The 23,418-nt window shown below is 43.3% G+C and overlaps 2 protein-coding genes and 1 pseudogene across 3 annotated transcripts; 1 reads left to right on the top strand and 2 right to left on the bottom strand.

Annotated features, from left to right (window-relative positions):
• LOC119053162 (zinc finger protein 211-like) lies at positions 1-23,226 on the bottom strand. Of its 2 annotated transcripts, XR_008392786.1 has the most exons (4): positions 22,998-23,226; positions 21,675-21,801; positions 14,650-16,353; positions 1-2,916 (listed from the first exon to the last, which is right to left on the bottom strand). XR_008392786.1 is itself a non-coding variant. In XM_053672055.1 (3 exons), exons 1-3 carry the CDS (start codon positions 23,028-23,030, stop codon positions 15,047-15,049), a joined length of 1,467 nt encoding a protein of 488 aa, XP_053528030.1. In that variant the 5' UTR covers positions 23,031-23,226; the 3' UTR covers positions 12,166-15,046. The 2 variants fall into 2 exon arrangements, 1 of the variants encoding a protein (XP_053528030.1); XM_053672055.1 differs by lacking the exon at positions 1-2,916 and having other exon boundaries at positions 12,166-16,353.
• On the bottom strand, positions 2,910-10,334 carry LOC128625766 (zinc finger protein 256-like). The gene is made up of 3 exons (XM_053672056.1): positions 9,988-10,334; positions 8,650-8,776; positions 2,910-4,718 (listed from the first exon to the last, which is right to left on the bottom strand). The coding sequence occupies exons 1-3, from the start codon at positions 10,021-10,023 to the stop codon at positions 3,487-3,489; spliced, it is 1,395 nt and encodes a 464-aa protein (XP_053528031.1). The 5' UTR covers positions 10,024-10,334; the 3' UTR covers positions 2,910-3,486.
• Positions 16,563-16,692, top strand: LOC119053201 (uncharacterized; annotated as a pseudogene).
• Positions 23,227-23,418: the final 192 nt, after the last annotated feature.

Raw genomic sequence — 23,418 nt, 5'->3', positions numbered from 1 at the left:
TGCTCACTCTGTTGAAAATGGAACATCAGTAACACTTAGAAGGGCTTGGAGATTGAGCACTAATCCTAGACATTCTATTGACAGCAGTTATTAGGCAACAAGGGGCAAGGGGTCCATTTTCAGAGGGTCCACCCAGGCCACCTGGTGCTTTTAAGAGGATGGTATCACTTAGGAAAATGTTGTGGAAGCAGACAGCAAATATCACCAAGAATGATCAGTACTCATCCTCTTCTCTGAAGAAGCCCCTGAGACATAACAATGCTAATTGGCTCATGGAGACACAGACCAAACCTCATTTGGCCAATTGGCTGCTGTCTGGAACAATCAGGAGTAAGATTCTCAGTTGTGGCCAAAGTGTCTTGGGCAGTAGAAGGAGGGCTTGTGTTCCAAAGGACTATGGTTACTACCCAGAGGTCTCTGGTGCTGACACAGGGAGACTGGAAAGGAAGATGTGGCTGCTGAACATGGTCATGGCCACAGGGAATACATGGTGAACAACACGGTCTCCTGTAGCCATCCCGACAGAGTACAGGGTCATGTGGGCACTGAGTTTCCTCTATGAAGAAGAGGTGAACATTCCAGCAGGTGGGTAATGATACTATAGGTCTCCACTGTCAGTTCTAAATATGTTCCAGGTATCACGTCCCACTGTCCTCACTAATGCAGAGTGAATATCTGTGACATGTAGGAAAAACACTGGAAAGTCAAACTGATGCACCATATTTATTAGTGAATAAATCTGAGCCTGCGATACAAATGAAAACTGAAGTTGCACAAAGGCCTGGCCCTAAATCACAGGGGTCTCCTTCATGTCCACCTGTATGCTAAGCTTAAAAAGGTGGTAGACAAAATACAGTTAAATCTCAATGCAGTTTCCCCTGGGGAAACCATGGAAATGACAGGTACTCTTCCCATGAAGCCTGTGAGCCAGATGTTAAAGCACTTTAACATATCAGAACGAAGTTGAAATTCATGATACAACGAAAACAGTATTAGTTGTTTTCCATTTCACTGGTCTTGCTGTGTCTCTGCCCTGCACTGATGCCCTAATATGCCACAATGAAAAACATCCCCATCTTTCCCAACACACTTTTAAAAAAGATTTTTAAATGCATTTATTTATATTGAATTTTTAAAAAGATTTTATTTACTTTTAGAAAGGAGAAGGGAAGGAGAAAGAGGGAGAGAAATATCAGCGAGGTTGTATCCCACATGGTCCCCTACTGGTGATCTGGCCCACCACCCGGGCATGTGTCCTGACTGGGATGTAACTGGCAATGCTTTGGTACACAGCTCACACTCAATCCACTGAGGTACGCCAGCCAGGGCTAACTGATTTATTTTTACACAGAGGGAATGAGACAAACTAAGAGAGAGAAACATCAATGTAAGCTTTCTCGTCCCAGGGCCCCTTCTGGGAAACTGGCAGTAAACTCAGTCATGTTTTCTCACTGCGAATCGAATCAGCAACCTTTTGGTTTGCAGGAGTGCTCTAAAAAAAACTCAGACACAGTGACTAGGGCACAAGGCTTTTTACTGTATTATTAAATATAGGAACTTACAAAAATGATGAAGTGTGTTAATTAATGAAGATTATTCTTTAAAGTGCATGATATGTATCATTGTACTTTGTACAGTAAACTCCCAAACAATTTGGAAATATTTCACAGTGTTGAAATAGTTATCACATAGCTCAAAAAAAGAAACAATTGCTCCATAACATAAAAATGACTTGTTATTCAAAAAGTGAAAGTGGGTGTCATTTGATTATCCACCTTTGCTGCTTTACACTATTTCTTAAAGGAGAGTAGCCCAAATTAATAAAGGAACAGGTAAATTATGTGCCCACAGATTTGACTGAAAACATATCAGTAGTACATACAAAAATGCTCATACTAAATCCTCAAAGAAACGGAACTAAAATGACAGAGAGATCACACACGATTAACATTTAGAAAGTGGTTAAATTCAGAAAAATTGAAGAAAGAAGACTTTGTTACAGTTAGGAACTGCACTTTGTAAACACTTTTGGTGAGAATGCATAAAAGAAAAATTAGTCAATGTCGTACTTTGTATGGCTTTTCAAAATTTTAACATTCTACTTCTGAGATATATCCAGAGTAGGAACATATGAAATTAAACTCCGTTTCTCCAGAAAGTTTCAGCGCCATTACATTGAAAAAGAAAACCCATTTTGAAGGCCCTGGTTGGTGAGGCTCAGTGGCTTCGGTTGGGGCCTGCAAACCAAAGTGTTGGTGGTTGGATTCCCAGTCAGTGCACATCCCTGGGTTGCCAGGGTGGGGACTGCAGGAGGGGGCATTCAATAGGAAATCACACACTGATGTTACTCTCCCTCACTTTCTCTTTCCCGACCCCCTCTTTAAAAATTATTAAAATTTCACCCTGGCTGGCGTAGCTCAGTGGATTGAGCACGGGCCTGCTAACCAAAAAATCGCAGTTCGATTCCCCATCAGGTCACACGCCTGGGTTGCAGGCCAGTTCCCAGCAGGGGATTCACCAGAAGCAACCATACATTGATTTAAAAAAATTAATAAAATTAAAAAAAATAAATTACGTTTTGCATAATCTAACCATTTATACAATGTAAAAATGGTATCAACTTATGGCTATAGATTTCCCATGTTCACCTTATACATTCAGACTCTAAAGCGTGAACAGTGAAAATGGTGGCCATGAGCACGAGGGAAAAATCTCCAACATTTGAAGTCTTCATAAAGCTTAGGTCCTGTGTAAACTGGTGATAGAAAGGGCAGAGGAGGGAACACGAATCTCCCACTCTGACTGCACTCCTAAGGCCTTTACGTAGACTGAAGTCTCTCTATATAATATAGGTTAGTGCCACAAGGAGAATGATTTCAAATGGCATGTATATAAAAAAAAAACTATCAATGTGACCTCAGAGAAGAAAAAAACATGTCTAGAACTAAAAGATTTCCCAAATAATCCTGTAAGAACTGAGTGATTGTGAATTTTCTGATGAGATCAGAGGCCATGACTGCTGGTAAGATATTACACAAAATCTCAGCAACCAAAAGGCATCACTGGAGTGTAAACTCTGTCATAACAACTGAAATTATGGACATAAAAAAAAAAAATTAACCAGTCCTGGCTGGGGTAGCTCAGTGGATTGAGTGCAGTCCTGTATTCTCAGTCAGGGCACATGCCTTAAAAAAAAAAAAAAAAACTTAAAAATTTAACCAAATTCACTTCATTTATAAGGACATTTCCCAGTGACAACTCTGATGACAATGTAGGTGACTGATTATAATAAAGGATTTCCCACATTCACTGCACTCAAAAGGCCTTTATCCAGTGTAAACAGCTCAATAATGACAAAAGGTGGAGCTACTAATGAAAGTATTTGCACATAAATTTACCGTCAAAAGGTTATTCTCCAAGGTGAACTCTCTGATGACAACACAGGGTAAAGCTCCTGGCAAAGGATTCCCCACATTTCTTGCACTCTTAAGGCCTTTCTCCAGTGTGAACTCTGTGATGTTTATAGAGGTCAGACCTAGTAGTACAACACTTCCCACATTCACTGCACTCATAAGGCCTTTCTCCAGTATGAACTCTCTGATGCTCCAAAACATAGGACCTGCTACGAAAAAATTTCCCACATTCACCACACTCATAAGGCCTTTCTCCAGTGTGAACTCTGTGATGTTTATAGAGGTCAGATCTAGTGGTACAACACTTCCCACATTCACTGCACTCATAAGGCCTCTCTCCAGTGTGAACTCTCTGATGTCGTCTGAGTTCAGAAGTGGTGATATAAGCTTTCCCACATTCGCTGCAAACATGAGGCCTTTCTCCAGAGTGAATTCTCTGATGATTCAGAAAACCAGAGCTCCACCTAAATGATTTTCCACAATCACTGCACGTATAAGGCTTTTCTCCAGTGTGAACTCTCTGATGAGTAAGAAGATCATATCTATGGATGAAACATCTCCCACACTCATTGCACTGATAAGGCCTTACTCCACTGTGAACTCTCTGATGGTGGTAAAGGGCAGAACCAGTGGTATAAGATTTCCCACATTCGCTGCACATATAAGGCTTTTCTCCAGTGTGAACTCTCTGATGAATACGGAGGGCAGAAATTCTGGTAAACGACTTCTCACATTCAAAACACACAAAACACAGTCTCCCAGTAAGGAACCTCTGATCATCAGAAAGTATATCCTTACAAGCCATGGCTTTCTTATTTTCTGTTTGAACAGACTGATATTTTGCACTGTGCAAAATTATTCCAAACTGAGAGACTTTGTTTGCCCTGTGCATGGTGTCAGTATCCTGTTGCTCAAGATGTCCTGAGGTCATGGTGAAGTCTTTTCCAACCTGCCTGGATGTACAAGGCTTCCATGACATAGGGGAATTGCAGCTCTTTCCAAATGAGACACTGCCCACACTGCTTAGGAGGTAATTCTGTGTTGTGTCCTGTTCCTGATGCTGGTTGCTCCATGCATTGAAATAAAATGGTTTTGCACACGCCCCACACCTCAGCAGTGTTGTGCTGTGTTGAGTTCCCTGCTGATAAACCAAGAGGAAAATGTCTCTTAAGACCGGCTCACATCTCTCACAGGGGTGGCCCTTCTGGGTAGACAAGGCTGCCTTAGGATACTTTTCTTGTGATGCTTGTTCAGAGAGTTCCTGTTCAGTGGGTGCCTCCACATCCTCTGCTTCACAGCAGCAACCTGAACAAAAGCAAACACGACTGAAGTACATACTGAAGTAGGGAGGGGGTGTTCTCATCACAAATTTCCGTCTGTCATATGTAAGGATGATTCCCTGTGACAACTTTCCAGGCAAGTGGGACAGACTTTGAGAGAGTAGTAGTGTATTATTATGCATTAAGAGAGAAAATAATGGTCCCTTCCTTAAAGGCAATACATTATGGTAAGAAGAGGAACAAGGAGAGACAGAGTTTAAAAGTTGTTCTTCTGCTGATGGCAGCCTGCAAAGTCTTTCCAGCTAGTGATGGCAGGTCGTGTAGAGGAATGTGAATATGCAGAAAACCACGATAATCAATCCCAGCAGAGCAGACACTGAACAAGGTTCCTATTAAAAATTTGCAGATTCATTGCCCAGTGATCATTGACCGAACTTGAAGAGCACACCAAAGAGAGCATTAGACTGCACTCTTCACACACAGGGTAGCCAGTGCTCTATAGGTGCCCTAAATACAGATGTGCCCTAGATGTCACAGAGGTGAAGATGAGCCCTGGCTACAAATAACAGTAGAAAAGATAACTATGAGAACTAACAAAGAGGCAAAGTGCCAACACTTGGAAAGGACACAAAGATTAAGGTGCGGACACTGGTAATGGTGAGAAAATGTAGTTAAACATAAAAGGTTTCTCATTACGTTTTAACAGAGCCATGGCACCAAACCCTCCCCAAGTGACTTTCACTATCACCAGAGCCTCCCTGAGCCCATCCCGTCAAGGCTGGACTCATGTTCCTGTTGTGCCACACAAAGGACCCTTTTCATTCCCTACCAGTTGAGCAGGGTGCAGGGGAATGAAGGGAGGGAAATGAGACAGCTGTAACACTGTCAAATAGATTGGACAATATAATCAAAAATATATTTTAAAAAATTAAAAAATAGAAATAAAAATTAAAAAAATAGAACTTCCGCCAGGATGGAGGCATAGGTAGAAACATCCTTCGTCCACACACAACCAAATCTAAAACAACAAAGTTTTAACAACAATAAATGCAACCAAACCACACAGAAAATCGACAATACTGAGTCTGAAAAACAACGAAATGCTCAGCTAAACTGGTAAGAGGGGCGAAGCCAGCAGCGGAGTGGGTTAGTCAAAAAGATCCCCGACTGGGGGTGGTGCGCAAGCAGCCGAAGGCGCAGATCCCAGGTGCGGGCCAGCTACAGGCGGACCCAGGGAAGAGGTGTGCCTGGCTGTGTGCGGTGGTCGAGCATTTGTGTGCAGGTAAACCAGTGAAGAGGAGAGCATTAGACTGCACGGCGCAGGGCGGAGGGCTTGCACATTTCCGCTCAGATAAACAGGTGGGGGCCAGTGGTGAAATGGACTGAGCAAGTGGAGAGGACCGCCATTGCTCCCTCTTTGGCCCCGCCCCCACATACAGCATCACAAACCAGGGACCTGGGTGGCCCCGCCCTGGTAAACAACTAAGGCTCCACTCCTCATACGTAACAGGTACAAACAGATAAAAACATGGCTCAACAAAACTCAGAGCCCCAGAACCAATAAATCTATCGATGAAGAAATAGCAAACATTCAGATGCACAGTTCAAAACACTGGTGATCAGGATCCTCACAGAATTGGTTGATTTTAGTCACAAATTAGAGGAACATATGAAGGCAAAACTAATTGAAATGAATGGTAATGCACAGGAAACCAATAGTAACAGAAAGGAGACTGGGACTCAAATCAAGGAAGTAAACCAGAAGGAAGGAAAAAATGACTAAACAGAAAAGAATGAAGAAACAAGAATTCAAAAAAATAAGGAGATGCTTAGGAACCTCCAGGACATCTTTAAACGTTCCAATATTCGAATTATAGGGGTACCAGAAGGGGAAGAGGAACAGTCACAAGTGGAAACCTTATTTGAACAAATAATAAAAGAGAACTTCCCTGTTCTGGCAAAGGAAATAGACTTCCAGGAAATCCAGGAAGCTCAGAGTCCCAAAGAAGTTGGACCCAAGAAGAAACACACCAAGGCACATCATCATTACATTAGCCAAGATTAAAATGAAGGAGAGAACCCTAAGAGCAGCAAGAGCTAAGGGGACAGTCACCTACAAAGGAGTTCCCATCAGACTGTCAGGTGATTTCTCAGAAGAGACCTTATAGGCAAGAAGGGGCTGGGAAAGAGGTATTCCAAGTCATGAAATCCAAAGACCTACAACCAAGATTGCTCTACCCAGCAAAGTGTTCATTTAGAATGGAAGGGCAGATAAAGTGCTTCTCAGATAAGATCAAGTTCAAGGAGTTCATCATCACCAAGTCCTTATTATATGAAATGTTAAAGGGACTTATCTAAGAAAAAGATAAAAAATATGAACAGTGAAAGGACAGCAAACTCACAGTTATCAACAACCACACCTAAAACAAAAGCAAATTAAGAGGACAGCTAGATCAGGAGTGAACCATAGAAATGAAGATCACGTGGAGGATTAGCAACAGGGGAGTGGGAGAAGGAGAAGGGGGGAGAAGGTTCAGAAAATAAGTAGCGTAGATGGTAGGTAGAAAATAGATAGGGGGAGGGTAAGAATAGTATGGGAAATATAGAATCTAAAGAACTTGAGACAAGTGTTCATGAACTAAAGAAGGGGAATGGTGTGGGAGGGGTGTGCAGGGTGAAGGGGAACGGAGGGGGGGGAATAGAACAAATGTAATGGCATAATCAATAAAAAAATCTTAAAAATAAATAAATAAAATCCTCAGTGAGGAACAAGCAAATGTACATGGAAGTCAACATAAAGAACAAACAAGTGTAGTCACAGTATATGGGGACCAGAGTCAGAAACCATAAAAATTAGAAGAGAAATTCAGGAACTGAGAAGAATATGTTGAATAAAGTGAAAACTGAGAAAAGAGTTTCAAAGCAGGCAAGACCAAGACCTAAATTGGATACATCATCTCAGGGGAAGATTATATAAAGTTTGAATACACTTTTAAAAAAAGTTTTACTTATTTTATTTTTACAGACAGAAAGGGAGGAGAGGGAGAGAAACATCAGTGTGTGGTTGCCTTTCCTGTGCCACCTACTGAAGCCCTGACCTGCAATCCAGGCATGTGGCCCAGAGTAGAACTCAAACTGATCACCCTTTGACTCACTGTCCTGCACTCAACAGAACTAATAAATATACACAAAATATTTTACTCAGATGGGCCAGGTGGATTAGTTGGTTGGATGGTTTTCCAGAGCAGCACCAAAACCTTGAAAGTTCGATCCTTACATGAGGACACAAAGGAGGCAACAGATTGATGCTTTTCTTTCAACTGCTGCGTGTGTCTCTTTCTCTATGTCCCTGTCTCTTTCTATATGACTTCCTCTCTAATAGTTACTAAACAAATTCTCAGATGAAGATTAAAAGTAAATATATATATGAAGATACTATCAACAGGAGTGTAAAAAACAACTTTCCACACTACTCAATGTGAAATCAGTTAGATTTCTGGCAACAACACTGACCTCAAATCCTTCCCCCCTATGGAGTTTCAGAATAGCAGGTATTGGGGCCCCTGGGAGAAAAGGGGGCCGTGCCAACACACCCCCCCTGCCAACCCCAAGATCTACCCAGAAACCTGGGAAAGCAAACTGTGCACCTACAGTCAACATGGGAGGACACAGCAACTCCTCAAGAATGAGGGGCATGGGACAGAGAAAGCCTAGTGCATGTGCATGGTGAGTGTAAACATCATTATCTTTTTGAAGAGAGAGTTCACTTATTAACATTTGTGGCAATGAGGGGTCAAAAAAGGACCACTGGAGACAGAATCTGGTCTGTCTGGTCAGGACAGACCTGCCAGTCTGGTCAGGACCCTTAGAGGTTATAACGGAACCAAACTCAACCCTGAAGAAAGGTGGGTGCAGGCAGGCCAAAGTTGAGCACAAAGGGGCAGTCAGTGTCTTACCCAGCGAGGATACATGAGCAAAGTTCTCCAGCATCACATCCAGGTACAGGCGTCTCTGAGCCTCATTAAGGAGGCGCCATTCTGTCCTGGACAGATACACAGCCACATCCTCAAAGGTCACAACAACCTGTCAGAATTAATACAAATGAAACCACAATCATCTGTCTGACACCAGCCTTGCCCAATGCTATTCCAACCTTTCCCACTCTGAAAACCATCCAGGATGCCCAGCCTACAGAGGAAAACAGCCCCGCTGCCTGCTGTCTCATCAGACTCATTAACCACTCACATTGCCCTCAGCAACAACAGCAGTGATTGGTCCTGCAGCAGATAAGCAGACATCTAGTCTCAAGCCAAACCTTCTGGGCTCCATCCCTCCTGGCCAACAATTCTACTCAGTCTCCCAGATCACGTCCCTACAGCAGAGCCAAACTTGGGCTTATGTTTCACCCATCAGTCCCCACACTAAGCACAGGAGATCATGAGTTCACACTTTCTCTAGCTGGGTACAGTGTGATGTCTTCCTCCTTCACAGCTTCACACCCCACTTTCAGTTCCTCAGCTTTGCCACCTCCTGCTGAGCACAACAGGCATCACTCTGAGAGCATCCAGTACTTAACATATGGCTTCCAACAGTGCTCAGGTATTTCAGAATGACCTAGTACAACTGAGGCAGGGCAGAAAGAATTTAGAGAAATATCCTGACAGGTGGAAGGAATATGTAGGAGGCCGCAACATCTCACATGAGCTACTCCCTCTGGGCACCAACAAAGAAAAACAGTTAATGGCAGAAAGCCTCTCGGGCAACCCCAGGACTTCAAACTACAAGGAACCTTTCCAAAAGGAGTCACATTCAGAATTTGTCGCCAAAAAGCCTGGACGAATTGCCCCCCTGCCTTGAAAAGAGTAAACCCCAAGTACTATTTTGCTCCCGTCTCTCCGGATGGCCCGCCTCCACTCAGGCACACCTTTGGGTTCCTGCACTGTGTCGCCCACAATGGACTCTTTCTTTTTGCTACATGAATGAAACTTGCTTTAGTCTTACCCTGATTTGTTATTCGAATCCACCCTAGCCCAGTCAAGGTCACGAAGGTTATCTAACATGCCAAACTTTTCTGAACGTAACAGGGCAAGAGCAGCCCCCGGGGTGTTAGAGGTTCAGAAAGAAAACTACTGTCGGCCCATTCAGCCCGTCACCCTCTCCCTGCTGCGGTCACACCATATCTCACCCACAACCATCTCAGCAGATTGGTTGGGATGCAGGACGTGAAGCACTCACAGAGACCGTCCTGCCGTGCTAGGTGCGGTGATGGGGAGGGACCGGGGTCGCGTACTCACCTCCTCCACTCCACGCCTCAGCCCGCCCTCCGCCATTGAGACTCTGTGGGCAGGGAAGGGCCAGAGCTGCGAGCAAAAGGTTTCCCCTGATAAGGGAGTCCCTGGGCTGCCTCAAGGGCCGGTCACCCGAGCAGCTTTGCTGGGTGTCACAGCTACTGTGAGGACTGCAACTTCGTCGCCTACTCTACTCGATATTCGATATTCGCGCCTCACATGCTTAACATCTAATAAGGAAGCTTAGAGAACAGGAAATGCCCGCCAATGAAAGGCACAAGTCCCGCCCCACAGTCCCGACCGGAAATGATTTGAAATGTTTTTATTGGCTCCTGGTCCTGCTCTTCTGCGCCTGCCTTCTAGGCAATGGAGATCTTACACTCCAGGGTTGCATCCTGAATTATGCAAACGATTTCCAGGAATGGATTTGCAAATTACTCAACAAGAAGACCCTGAGAATAATAAATGCGCGATATCGCCTTCCAGTGAAGATCATTTCTCAGGAGAAGGATTCTGATACACCTGCAAGGCCTTTTGATTCTTTGAGCCCATGACACGTGGCTCCTTCAGGATAGATGTGGTTGGGGAAGGTGGTTCAAGTCTCGAATGCTATCTACCCAGCCGCATTGCATTGGCTTTGCTAAATTAATGTATTGCATCTGTTCCTGATGCGCCCAGAAGTCTTAGCTTCGCCCATGCAGCAGTGTGACTGGAGTCCACATTGATTTGATCAGATGCCTCAATTTAAATTATACATATACACACACACACACACACATATATATAATTTTTTTTAACTAACAACACACTACATTTCGTAAGACCTCAAAGACATGCAGTTTCTGGATATCAGTCCACAAATGTCATTCAAATTTTCACACCCACCAAGAATATACCAATAAAGCTAGTCACACTGATTATTCCTTCCTCAATGAATATTGTAGTGTAGGAAACGTCCAGTAGTACTAGGCCAAAATTGAAAATGTTCGTACTGTAATTTAAAAATTCTTTAAGATCACAAAATGCAAATGATAATCTGAGACTTTGTTCTGTTGCACACGATCTTCTTCCAGTCTGAGGAACTTGTATTTCAGTTGATAAGAGTGCATCTCTCAAGCTCAATAAAGCACATCTCAATAAAGTGCGGTATGACCAATGGAAGACTGTGAAATTTTACTAGATTAACAACCTGGTCATCCCATCGAACACATAACATGTCACAAGAATACAAAACAAACCTTACAAAATAGAACAAGATGCACAACATAGACATAAAAGAGAGTCCATGTATTTATAATTTAAATATCAAGAAAAAATTAATTTAAAAAAACTGGCAGAAATAAATTCTGACAAAGTTATTGGTATTTTCATTACTGTGAAAATAGTTTTGTAGTTACCGTAATGAAAGAGAACTTGTGCATTACATTGTTAGGGGTGTATAGGTGAGATGAGGATAACCATGGCCATGCGAAAACAATACGATCAAGAACACATTCAGGAATTACATTTTGTGAGACACCAAGACACACTTGTAAAACCTGTCAAGAAAAGGTTCTAAAATATAACTAGCAATAGGATCTGGCAAGTAAATTAACTTCAAGCTGAAGGATGGGGATGATGTTACAATTCAATAAGAATTATTTGAACTCAGTCAGAAAGTTAACTGACTCTTCAATTCTGCTCAGGGGACCACAGCTACATCACGGTATTATTCTCTTTAACATGACCAACACTTACTTTTTCTCATATAGACTGAATATTAAAAAGTGTACTTGTATCTCTTCAATAACTGGGAAAATGTCTGATGTACAGCTAAGTAATAGGATACAATGCAAATGCAGACACATGAAAATAAGTCTGAAATCCCAGGTCACTTACAAGGCTGATCACTGCTGCTTGCTCACTATGTTGAAAATGGAACATCAGTAACACTTAGAAGGGCTTGGAGATTGAGCACTAATCCTAGACATTCTATTGACAGCAGTTATTAGGCAACAAGGGGCAAGGGGTCCATTTTCAGAGGGTCCACCCACGCCACTTGGTGTTTTTAAGAGGATGGTATCACTTAGGAAAATGTTGTGGAAGCAGACAGCAAATATCACCAAGAATGATCAGTACTCATCCTCTTCTCTGAAGCCCCTGAGACATAACAATGCTAATTGGCTCATGGAGACACAGACCAAACCTAATTTGGCCAATTGGCTGTTGTCTGGAACAATCAGGAGTAAGATTCTCAGTTGTGGCCAAAGTGTCTTGGGCAGTAGAAGGAGGGCTTGTGTTCCAAAGGACTATGGTTACTACCCAGAGGTCTCTGGTGCTGACACAGGGAGACTGGAAAGGAAGATGTGGCTGCTGAACATGGTCATGGCCACAGGGAATACATGGTGAACAACACGGTCTCCTGTAGCCATCCTGACAGAGAACAGGGTCATGTGGGCACTGAGTTTCCTCTATGAAGAAGAGGTGAACATTCCAGCAGGTGGGTAATGATACTATAGGTCTCCACTGTCAGTTCTAAATATGTTCCAGGTATCACGTCCCACTGTCCTCACTAATGCAGAGTGAATATCTGTGACATGTAGGAAAAACACTGGAAAGTCAAACTGATGCACCGTATTCATTATAGTGAATAAATTTGAGCCCGTGATGCAAAAGAAAATTGAACTTGCACAAAGGCCCAGCCCTGAGTAACGGGGGCCTCCTTAGTGTCCATCTATGTGCTAAGCTCTAAAGGCAGACAAAATACACCTAAGACTCAAGGTAGATTCCCCTGGAGAAACCAAGGAAATGACAGGTAGTGTTCCCATGAAGTCTGTGAGCCATATGTTAAGCACTTTAAGATATCAGAACAAAATGGAAAATTCAAGATAACTGCAAAAAGGAAAACAGCAGCAATAGCTGTGTGTTCTGTTTACTGGACTTAGCTGTCTCTCTACCCTGCACTGATGCCCTAATATGCCACAATGGAGAATGCCCCCATCTCTGCTACCAGACTCAAATTTGACTCGACTTTAAAGAAAATTTTTAAAAATATTTTATGTATTTATTTTTAGACACAGAGTAAGGGAGGGAGTAAGAGGAGGAGAGAAACATCAGTGTGAGGTTGCCTCTCACATGCCCCCTACTGGGGACCTGGGCTGCAACCCTGGCAATCCCCTGCCAAATGGGAATCAATCCATCAATCCATTGGTTGGCAGGCTGGCACTTAATCCACTGAGCCATACTAGGCAGGGCAAAAAGATTTTGTAATTTATTTATATTTAGACAGAGTGAATGAGACAGACAAAATAAGGGAGGGGCGGGCCCCTTCTGAGGACTAGGACACCAACTCAGGCATGTGCCTTATCTAGGAATCGAGTCAGCAACCCTTTGGTTCAAAGGGCTGCTCTCAATCCACTCAGACACACTATCCAGGGAAGAAGGCTTTTTATTATATGATTAAATGTAGAAACTTACATAAGTGATGAAGTGTGTTAATTAATGAAGATTATTCTTTAAAGGATATGATATGTACCTACTATACTTTGTACAGTAAAATCCCAAACAATTTCGAAATATTTCACACTATTAAAACAATGATCACATCCCTTGAAAAAAGAAACAGTTATTCCATAACACGAAAATGACTTGTTATTCAAGGAGTGAAAGTGGGTGTCACTGGAATATATACCTTTGCTGCTTTACTCTATTTCTTAAAGTAGCCCAAATTAATAAAGGAACAGGTAAATTATGACCAAAGATTTGACTAAATACATATCAGTAGTACATACACACCAGCAAAATGCTCATCCTGAATCCTATAGGAAATGCAAATAAAATGACAGAGACACCACAATAAACATTTGTAAAGAGGTTAAATTCAGAAAAATAGAAGAAATGAAGACTTTGTTACAGTGAGGAACTGCACTTTGCAAACACTTTTGGTAAAAATGCATAAAGGCACAATTAGTTGATGTACTTTGTGTAGTTTTTCAAAATTTAAACATTCTACTTCTGAGATATATCCAGAGTAGGAACATATAAAACTAAACTCCAATGTTTCCCCAGAAAGTTTCAATGCCATTACACTAAAAAAGAAAACACATTTGCAAGGCCCTGGTTAGTGAGACTCAGTGGATTCTATTGGGGTCTGCAAACCAAAGTGTTGGTGGTTGGATCCCAGTGAGGGCACACACCTGGGCTGCCAGGTGTGGGGACTAGCCAGCAGGGGAGCATGCAATAGGAAATCACACAATGATGTTGCTCTCCCTCACTTTCTCTCCCCCTTCCCCTCTCTTTAAAAATTCATAAAACTTTCAAAAAATGAAAATACATTTGATATAATCTAAACACATACACAATGAGAATTCTCCAATGTCAAAATGGAACAGACCCTTGGGTAAAAATTTCCACGTTCACATTCCACATTAATACTCTAAAGAGTGAACAGTGAGTAAGGTGGCCATGACTACCAGGGAAAATCTCCAATATGTGATGTCTCCCAAAAGCTTAGCCATGGTGTAAACGGTCTGGTGATAGAAAGGGCAGAGGAGGGAACACGAATCTCCCACTCTGACTGCACTCCTAAGGCCTTTACGTAGACTGAAGTCTCTCTATATAATATAGGTTAGTGCTGCAAGGAAAACAATTTCAAATGGCATGTATATAAAAAAACCTATCAACCGTGACCTCAGTGAAGAAAAAACACATGTCTAGAACTAAAAGATTTCCCAAATAATCCTATAAGAACTGAGTGATTGTGAATTTTCTGATGAGATCAGAGGCCATGACTGCTGGTAAGATATTACACATAATCTCAGCAACCAAAAGGCACCACTGGAGAGTAAACTCTGTCAAAACCACTGAAATTATGGATGCAAAAAAAGAATTACCCAAATTCACTTCATTATGAGGACATTTCCCAGTGAGAACTCTGATTACAATGCAGGTGACTGGTACAGATAAAGATGTTCCACATTCCAAAGTAACTGCACTCAAAAGGCCTTTATCCAGTGTAAACAGCTTAATGATGACAAAAGAAGGAGCTACTAATGAAAGTATTAGCACATAAATTACCGTCATAAAGTTATTCTCCAAGGTGAACTCTCTGATGACAACGCAGGGTAAAGCTCCTGGCAAAGGATTTCCCACATTTCTTGCACTCATAAGGCCTTTCTCCAGTGTGAACTCTGTGATGTTTATAGAGGCCAGACCTACTGGTACAACACTTCCCACACTCACTGCATTCATAAGGCCTTTCTCCAGTGTGAACTCTCTGATGCTCCAAAACATTGGACCTCCTACGAAAAAATTTCCCACATTCACTACACTCATAAGGCCTTTCTCCAGTGTGTACAATGTTATGTACACGGAGGGCAGAAGCACTGCGAAAGCACTTCCCACATTCACTGCACTCATAAGGCCTTTCTCCAGTGTGAACTGTCTGATGTTTTTTGAGGTTAGAACTAGTGATATAAGATTTTCCACATTCATTGCAAACATAAGGCCTTTCTCCAGAGTGAATTCTCTGATGATTCAGAAAACCAGACCTCCACCTAAATGATTTTCCACATTCACTGCACTCATAAGGCTTTTCTCCAGTGTGAACTCTTTGATGTCTAAGAACATAGCTATAGGGGAAACATTTCCCACACTCACTGCACTCATAAGGCCTTACTCCATCATGAACATTGTGATAGTCGTGGAGGGCAGAACCAGTGGTATAAGATTTCCCGCACGCACTGCACTCATAAGCCCTTTCTCCAGTGTGAACTCTCTGATGAAAACAGAGGGCAGAAATTCTGGAAAACGACTTCTCACATTCAAAACACACAAAACACTGTCTCCCAGTAAGGAACCTCTGATCATCAGAAACTGTGTCCTTACAATCCATGGCTTTCTTATTTTCTCTTTGGACGGAATGATATTTCGTACTGTGCAAAGTTATTCCAGACTGAGAGACTTTGTTTGCCCTGTGCATGGTGTCAGTATCCTGTTGCTCAAGATGTCCTGAGGTCATGGTGAAGTCTTTTCCAACCTGCCTGGATGTACAAGGCTTCCATGTCATATGGGAATTGCAGCTCTTTCCAAATGAGACACTGCCCACACTGCTTAGGAGGTAATTCTGTGTTGTGTCCTGTTCCTGATGCTGGTTGCTCCATGCACTGAAATAAAATGGTTTTGCACACGCCCCACACCTCAGCAGTGTTGTGCTGTGTTGAGTTCCCTGCTGATAAACCAAGAGGAAAATGTCTCTTAAGACCGGCTCACATCTCTCACAGGGGTGGCCCTTCTGGGTAGACAAGGCTGCCTTAGGATACTTTTCTTGTGATGCTTGTTCAGAGAGTTCCTGTTCAGTGGGTGCCTCCACATCCTCTGCTTCACAGCAGCAACCTGAACAAAAGCAAACACTACTGAAGTACATACTGAACTACGGAGGGGGTATTCTCATCACAAATTTCCGTCTGTCATATGTAAGGATGATTCCCTGTGACAACTTTCCAGGCAAGTGGGACAGACTTTGAGAGAGTAGTAGTGTATTATTATGCATTAAGAGAGAAAATAATGGTCCCCTCCTTAAAGGCAGTAAATTATGGTAAAAAAAGGAACAAGGAGAGATAGAGTTTAAAAGTTGTTCTTCTAGCAGGAGCCTAAAGCAATGTCATTCTATGGTCTGTTGGCCATTTCAGAGCTTAGGAAATGTAATGGTCAATTCATTAGAAAGAAACATCTGGGGGAAAAAAGTTGTTCTTCTGCTGATGGCAGCCTGCAAGGTCATTCCTGCTAGTGACGGCAGGCCGTGTAGAGGAATGTGAATATGCAGAAAACCACGATGATCAACCCCAGCAGAGCAGATACTGAGCAAGGTTCCTATGAAAATGTGCAGCTTCATCACCCAGTGATCATTGAGCAAACTTGAGGAGCGCACCAAAGACACTCTTCACACACAGGGTAGTTAGGGCTCTAGATGTTACAGAGGTGAAGATGAGCCCTGGCTACAAATAACAGTAGAAAAGATAACTATGAGAACTAACAAGGAGGCAAAGTGCCAACACTTGGAAAGGACACAAAGATTAAGGTGCAGACACTGGTAATGGTAAGAAAATGTAGTTAAACATAAGAGGTTTCTCATTATGTTTTAACAAAGCCATGGCACCAAACACTCCCCAAGTGACTTTCACTATCACCAAAGCCTCCCTGAGCCCATCCCATCAAGGCTGGACTCATGTTCCTGTTGTGCTACACAAAGGACCCTTTCATTCCCTACCAGTTGAGCAGTTACACGAAATGGTGAGGAGGCAACTCCTAAGAGCAAACACAAGACATGCATTACCAGCACTGTTGTAGGACAACTCAACACAAATAGACAAAAGGAAAAAGGTCTATGGGAGTAGCATCAGGTGGATGGCAGAATAAAAAACACAAATATTATGTGCCCTTTAAGAGTAGTTAGAAAATTATCTCACTAAAAGTACCCTAAGGAAAAATGGAAATAATTTTTCCATTTTTAAGGGGATCGATTTTTCCAAGAGCCATAAAGTGGAGCATAAAACAAGAAATGGCACAGAAAGAATTGCAAGACAGACTGGCTTCGAAAAGATACTTAGATTCCTAAGAGAAGGGTGAAAGCTTCCTCTCCAAGCCACTGAGCTTGTGCTACAGTGGACCCTAGTGGCCTGTTTTATGAATGACCATGACCACCACTGTCACTGAGAAATTCAGGAATCTCGGTAATATCTGCCAACCTCTCACAGATTTTATCCCAAAGGAACCTGTAGTTCATCAGAAAGAATATCAAGAGGAATCCCTTTGGCTACATCATATGTTAAGAAGGAATAACATCATCTACTCCCAGCAACCTTTGCCACCAAGAATCCAACAGGGACCACTCGATATTTGGAAAACTGCTCCCCTGGCCACAGGGGACCCCTACAGTCTTCACTACTCTATTTCAGTTCTGGGGCAGCCAGAAGAATTACAATTGAAACTTGTCATTACCCAAAGCACAGCATGGCACCTACTAAAACACTAGAATCCACGTGCAGATCAAACTTCATCTAGTTCTGGCTTGTGTGTTGCACGGGGTTGACTACTGGCCTGCTAACAGAAAATTCGCCTGCTAGATTCTAAGTGCCTGGAATTCTAAGTGACTAGATTTCTGGCCAGGACCCCAGCTGAGGGCATGCTGGAGGGAAGCAATGGACAATTCCCTAGCACACTGATGTTTTGCTCCCTCTCTTCATCCCTTCCCCTCTTGGTAGATAAGTAATAAATAAATCTTTAATATAAAAACTAATTTTTATGGTAACTGTCTTGTAAAATGCGGAGACCTCAACACTAAGACCAAAAGTAATGTAAAAAAAATTACAAAAGGAACATCACAGTTTTGTACTGGATTCCCATAAATGGAGATCTACACATTGCCCACACTAAAATGCAAATAGTCATTCTTAAAATCCTGTGTGCAGGGTAGAGGGGAATAAAAAGGGGTAAATGGGACAGCTGTAACACTGTGAAATAGATTTGACAATATAATCAAAAATACATTTAAAAATAAATAAATAAAAATAAAAATTTTAAATTTAAAAAATAAATAAAATCCTGACTTCTGGCCAAGATGGAGGTGTAGGTGGAAACACTGTACTTCCTCACACAACCAAGTTTAAAGACAACAAAGTTTTAGCAACAAAAATGCAGCCAAAACACAGAAAATTGACCTGTACAAAATTCCGACAACAACAAATCATTCAGCCAGACCCGTAAGAGGGGCAGAGTCAGTGGCTGGCTGAGCGGGGGTTGCGCAAGAAAAAGTGGCCAGAACAACCCAGGTGCACGGGTGGCAGTTGGCAGATCCCAGACATGGGGTGGCAATGGAGGGACCCAGTGGGGCCACAAGGCGGCTGGCTGACCATGGTCACACATTCACACTCAGAGAAACCAGGCAAAGGATCGAGCAGTTAAGACAAACCACCCACGCTAGGGCCCCAGTGAAAGCACCAATTGGAAAGACTTTTCAGGGTCGAGGTGCTGGGAGAAGCTCCTAGACTCACAGAGAGTTCATTGGAGAGACCCACAGGGTCCTGGAGGGTATATAAGTCCACTCACCTGGGAACCAGCACCAGAAGGGCCCAATTTGCTTGTGGGAAGTGGCAGAGGGGACAGAAATCTGAGAGAGAGCAGAACAAATGCCATTGCCCCTCTCTGACCCCCCCCCCCACAGTGTTACAACCCAGAGACGTGAGTTGCCCCACCCTGGTCAACACCTAAGGCTCTGCCCCTCATACAGTGCCAACAGACCAAAACATTATAGCTCAAGAACAGCTCAAAGCCCTAGAGCCAATAAATCTAAGCGACCAAGAGACAGCTAGCCTTTCAGATACACAGTTCAAAACACTGGTGATCAGGATGCTCACAGAACTGCTTGATTTGAATCACAAATTAGATGAACACATGAAGGCTAAAATAATTGAAATGAAGGGAAATGCACAGGAAACTAATAGTGATGGAAAGGAAACTGGGACTCAAACCAAGGGAGTGGAGCAGAAGGAAGAAAAAAATGACCAAACAGAAAAGAATGAAGAAACAAGAATTCAAAAAAAATGAGGAGAGGCTTAGGAACCTCCAGGATATCTTTAAACATTCCAACATCCGAATTATAGGGATACCAGAAGGGGAAGAGGAAGAGCCACGAATGGAAAACATATTTGAACAAATAATAAACGAGAACTTCCCCAATCTGGCAAAGCAAATAGACTTCCAGGAAGCTCGGAGAGTCCCAAAGAAGTTGGACCCAAGAAACACACCAAGGCACATCATAATTACATTAACCAAGATTAAATAGAAGGAGAGAATCCTAGAAGCAGCAAGAGCTAAGGGGACTGTCACCTACAAAGGAGTTCCCATCAGACTGTCAGCTGATTTCTCAAAAGACACCTTACAGGCAAGAAGGGGCTGGAAAGAGGTATTCCAAGTCATGAAATCCAAAGACTTACAACCAAGATTGCTCTATCCAGCAAAGCTTTCATTTAGAATGGAAGGACAGAGAAAGTGCTTCTCAGATAAGGTCAAGTTCAAGGACTTCGTCATCACCAAGTCCTTATTATACGAAATGTTAAAGGAACTTATCTAAGAAAAAGAAGATAAAAAATATGAACAATGAAAGGACAGCAAACTCACAGTTATCAAAAACCACACCTAAAACAAAAGCAATCTAAGAGAACAGCTAGATCAGGAGCAGAACCATAGAAATGGAGATCACATGGAGGGTTAGCAATAGGGGAGTGGGAGGAGGAGAAGGGAGGAGAAGGTACAGAGAATAAGTAGCATAGACGGTAGGTAGAAAATAGAGAGGGCAAGAATAGTATGGGAAATACAGAATCTAAAGAACTTGTGACACATGGGCATAAAGGAAAGGGGGAATGGTGGGGGAGGGGTGTGCAGGGTGGAGGGGAACAGAGGGGGAAATAGAACAAATGTAATGGCATAATCAATAACAAAAATGTTTAAAAAAATTAAAAAATAAAATCCTGAAAAGAACAAGCAAATGCACATGGAAGTCAACATAAAGAACAAACAAGTGCAGTCACAGTATATGGGGATCAGAGTCAGAAACCATAAAAATTAGAAGAGAAATTCAGGAATTGAGAAGAGTATGATGAATAAAGTGAAAACTGAGAAAAGAGTTTCAAAGCAGGCAAGACCAAGACCTAAATTGGATACATCATCTCAGGGGAAGATTATATAAAGTTTGAATACACTTTTAAAAAAAAGTTTTACTTTTTTTATTTTTACGGACAGAAAGGGAGAAGGAGAGGGAGAGAGACATCAGTGTGTGGTTGCCTTTCCTGTGCCACCTGCTGAAGCCCTGACCTGAAACCCAGGCATGTGGCCCAGAATGGAACTCAAACTGATCACCCTTTGACTCACTGTCCTGCACTCAACAGAACTAATAAATATACACAAACTATTTTATTCAGATGGGCCAGGTGGATTAGTTGGTTGGATGGTTTTCCAGAGCAGCACCAAAAGCTTGAAAGTTCGATCCTTACATGAGGACACAAAGGAGGCAACAGATTGATGCTTTTCTTTCAACTGCTACGTGTGTCTGTCTCTATCTCCCTGTCTGCTTCTATATGCCTTCCTCTCCAATAGTTACTAAACATTTTCAGATGAAGATTAAAAGTAAATATATATATGAAGATACTATCAACAGGAGTGTAAAAAACAACTGTCCACACTACTCAATGTGAAATCAGTTGGATTTCTGGCAACAACACTGACCTCAAATCCTTCCCCCCTATGGAGTTTCAGAACAGCAGGTATTGGGGCCCCTGGGAGAAAAGGGGGCCGTGCCAACACACCCCCTGCCAACCCCAAGATCTACCCAGAAACCTGGGAATGCAAACTGTGCACCTACAGTCAACGTGTGAGGACACAGCAACTCCTCAAGAATGAGGGGCATGGGACAGAGAAAGCCTAGTGCATGTGCATGGTGAGTGTAAACATCATTATCTTTTTGAAGAGAGAGTTCACTTATTAACATTTGTGGCAATGAGGGGTCAAAAAAGGACCACTGGAGACAGAATCTGGTCTGTCTGGTCAGGACAGACCTGCCAGTCTGGTCAGGACCCTTAGAGGTTATAACGGAACCAAACTTAACCCTGAAGAAAGGTGGGTGCAGGCAGGCCAAAGTTGAGCACAAAGGGGCATCTTACCCAGCGAGGATACATGAGCAAAGTTCTCCAGCATCACATCCAGGTACAGGCGTCTCTGAGCCTCATCAAGGAGGTGCCATTCTGTCCTGGACAGATACACAGCCACATCCTCAAAGGTCACAACAACCTGTCAGAATTAATACAAATGAAACCACAATCATCTGTCTGACACCAGCCTTGCCCAATGCTATTCCAACCTTTCCCACTCTGAAAACCATCCAGGATGCCCAGCCTACAGAGGAAAACAGCCCCGCTGCCTGCTGTCTCATCGGACTCATTAACCACTCACATTGCCCTCAGCAACAACAGCAGTGATTGGTCCTGCAGCAGATAAGCAGACATCTAGTCTCAAGCCAAACCTTCTGGGCTCCATCCCTCCTGGCCAACAATTCTACTCAGTCTCCCAGATCACGTCCCTACAGCAGAGCCAAACTTGGGCTTATGTTTCACCCATCAGTCCCCACACTAAGCACAGGAGATCATGAGACCACACTTTCTCTAGCTGGGTACAGTGTGATGTCTTCCTCCTTCACAGCTTCACACCCCAGTTTCACTTCCTAAGCTCTGCAACCTCCTGCTCCACACTCTGAAAGCACCCTTGAACTTAAACTATGGCTTCCAGACAGTGCTCAGGTATTTCAGAATGACCTAGTACAACTGATGCAGGGCAGAAAGAACTTAGAGAAAAATCCTGACAGGTGTAACCAGGATGTAGGAAGCCACAACACTTAACCACAGGCCCTTTCTTGGGGCACCAACAAAGTAAAACAGTGGCAAGAAGCACCTTGGGCAACCACAGGACTGCAAACTACAAGGACCTCTCCCGACCAGTGTCCCACTCAGAATTTGGCACCCAAAACCTTGGACAAATAGCCCCCACCCTTGAAAACAGGTAAAACTCCAAGAACTGTTTTGCTCCTGTCCCCCCAGATGGCCCACCTCCACCTCCACTACGTTTTCCTTCCTGCACTATGTCGCCCATACTGGCCTCTTTCTTTTCCCCACGTGAATAAAACTTGCTTTACTCTCTCACTGATTTGTTATTCAAACTGACCCTAACCAGTGAAAGTTGGACGAAGGCTGCTGGACACTCTAAACTTTTCTGAAGGTGCCAGGCAGGAACAGCCCTCGGTGTGTTATAGTTCAGTAAGAAAACCGCCCCTTAGTCGGTCACGCTCTCTTGCTCCGGTAACACCCTGTGTCACCCACAGCTGTCTCACCAGACCTGTCGCTGGGGCCTGGGCTGCAGGATGTGGCGGACTCACGGCGCCTGGCCTGCAGGGCTCGGTGCGGTGATAGGAGGGACTGGGGTCGCACACTCACCTGCAACCGGCGCCTCAGCACGCCCGCCGCCATCGGACTCTGTGGGCCGAGCTGGGCCAGAGCAGCGGGCAACAGGGTTGTTCCCAGAACGGGGGTCCGGGGGCTGCCCCAAGGGCAGGTCACCCGAGCAGCTTAGTGGGTCTCACAGATGCTGTGGGAAACACAAGTCTGGCACCTGCCCTACTCCATACTGGCAACGCACAGCTTGACAATCTAATTATGAATCTGAGAGAACAGGAAATGCCAGCCCACGTAAGGCACAAGTCCCGCCCTACAGTGGTACCCAACAGGAAATGCATTTCAGAGTTTTAATTGGCTCTCCTTACTGCTATTCTGCTCCTTCCTTCCTCTGGGTAATGCAGACCTTACCCTGTATTATGCTAGGGTTTCCAGCAGTGGGTTTGCAAATTTACACACCAAG

The sequence above is a fragment of the Artibeus jamaicensis genome, unplaced genomic scaffold (genome assembly GCF_021234435.1).
Source record: "Artibeus jamaicensis isolate MK-2021 breed Jamaican fruit bat unplaced genomic scaffold, CSHL_Jam_final contig_723, whole genome shotgun sequence".
Taxonomy (NCBI): domain Eukaryota; kingdom Metazoa; phylum Chordata; class Mammalia; order Chiroptera; family Phyllostomidae; genus Artibeus; species Artibeus jamaicensis.
Note: the sequence above shows the minus strand (reverse complement) of the source record. Positions and strands in the feature narration are given on the sequence as shown.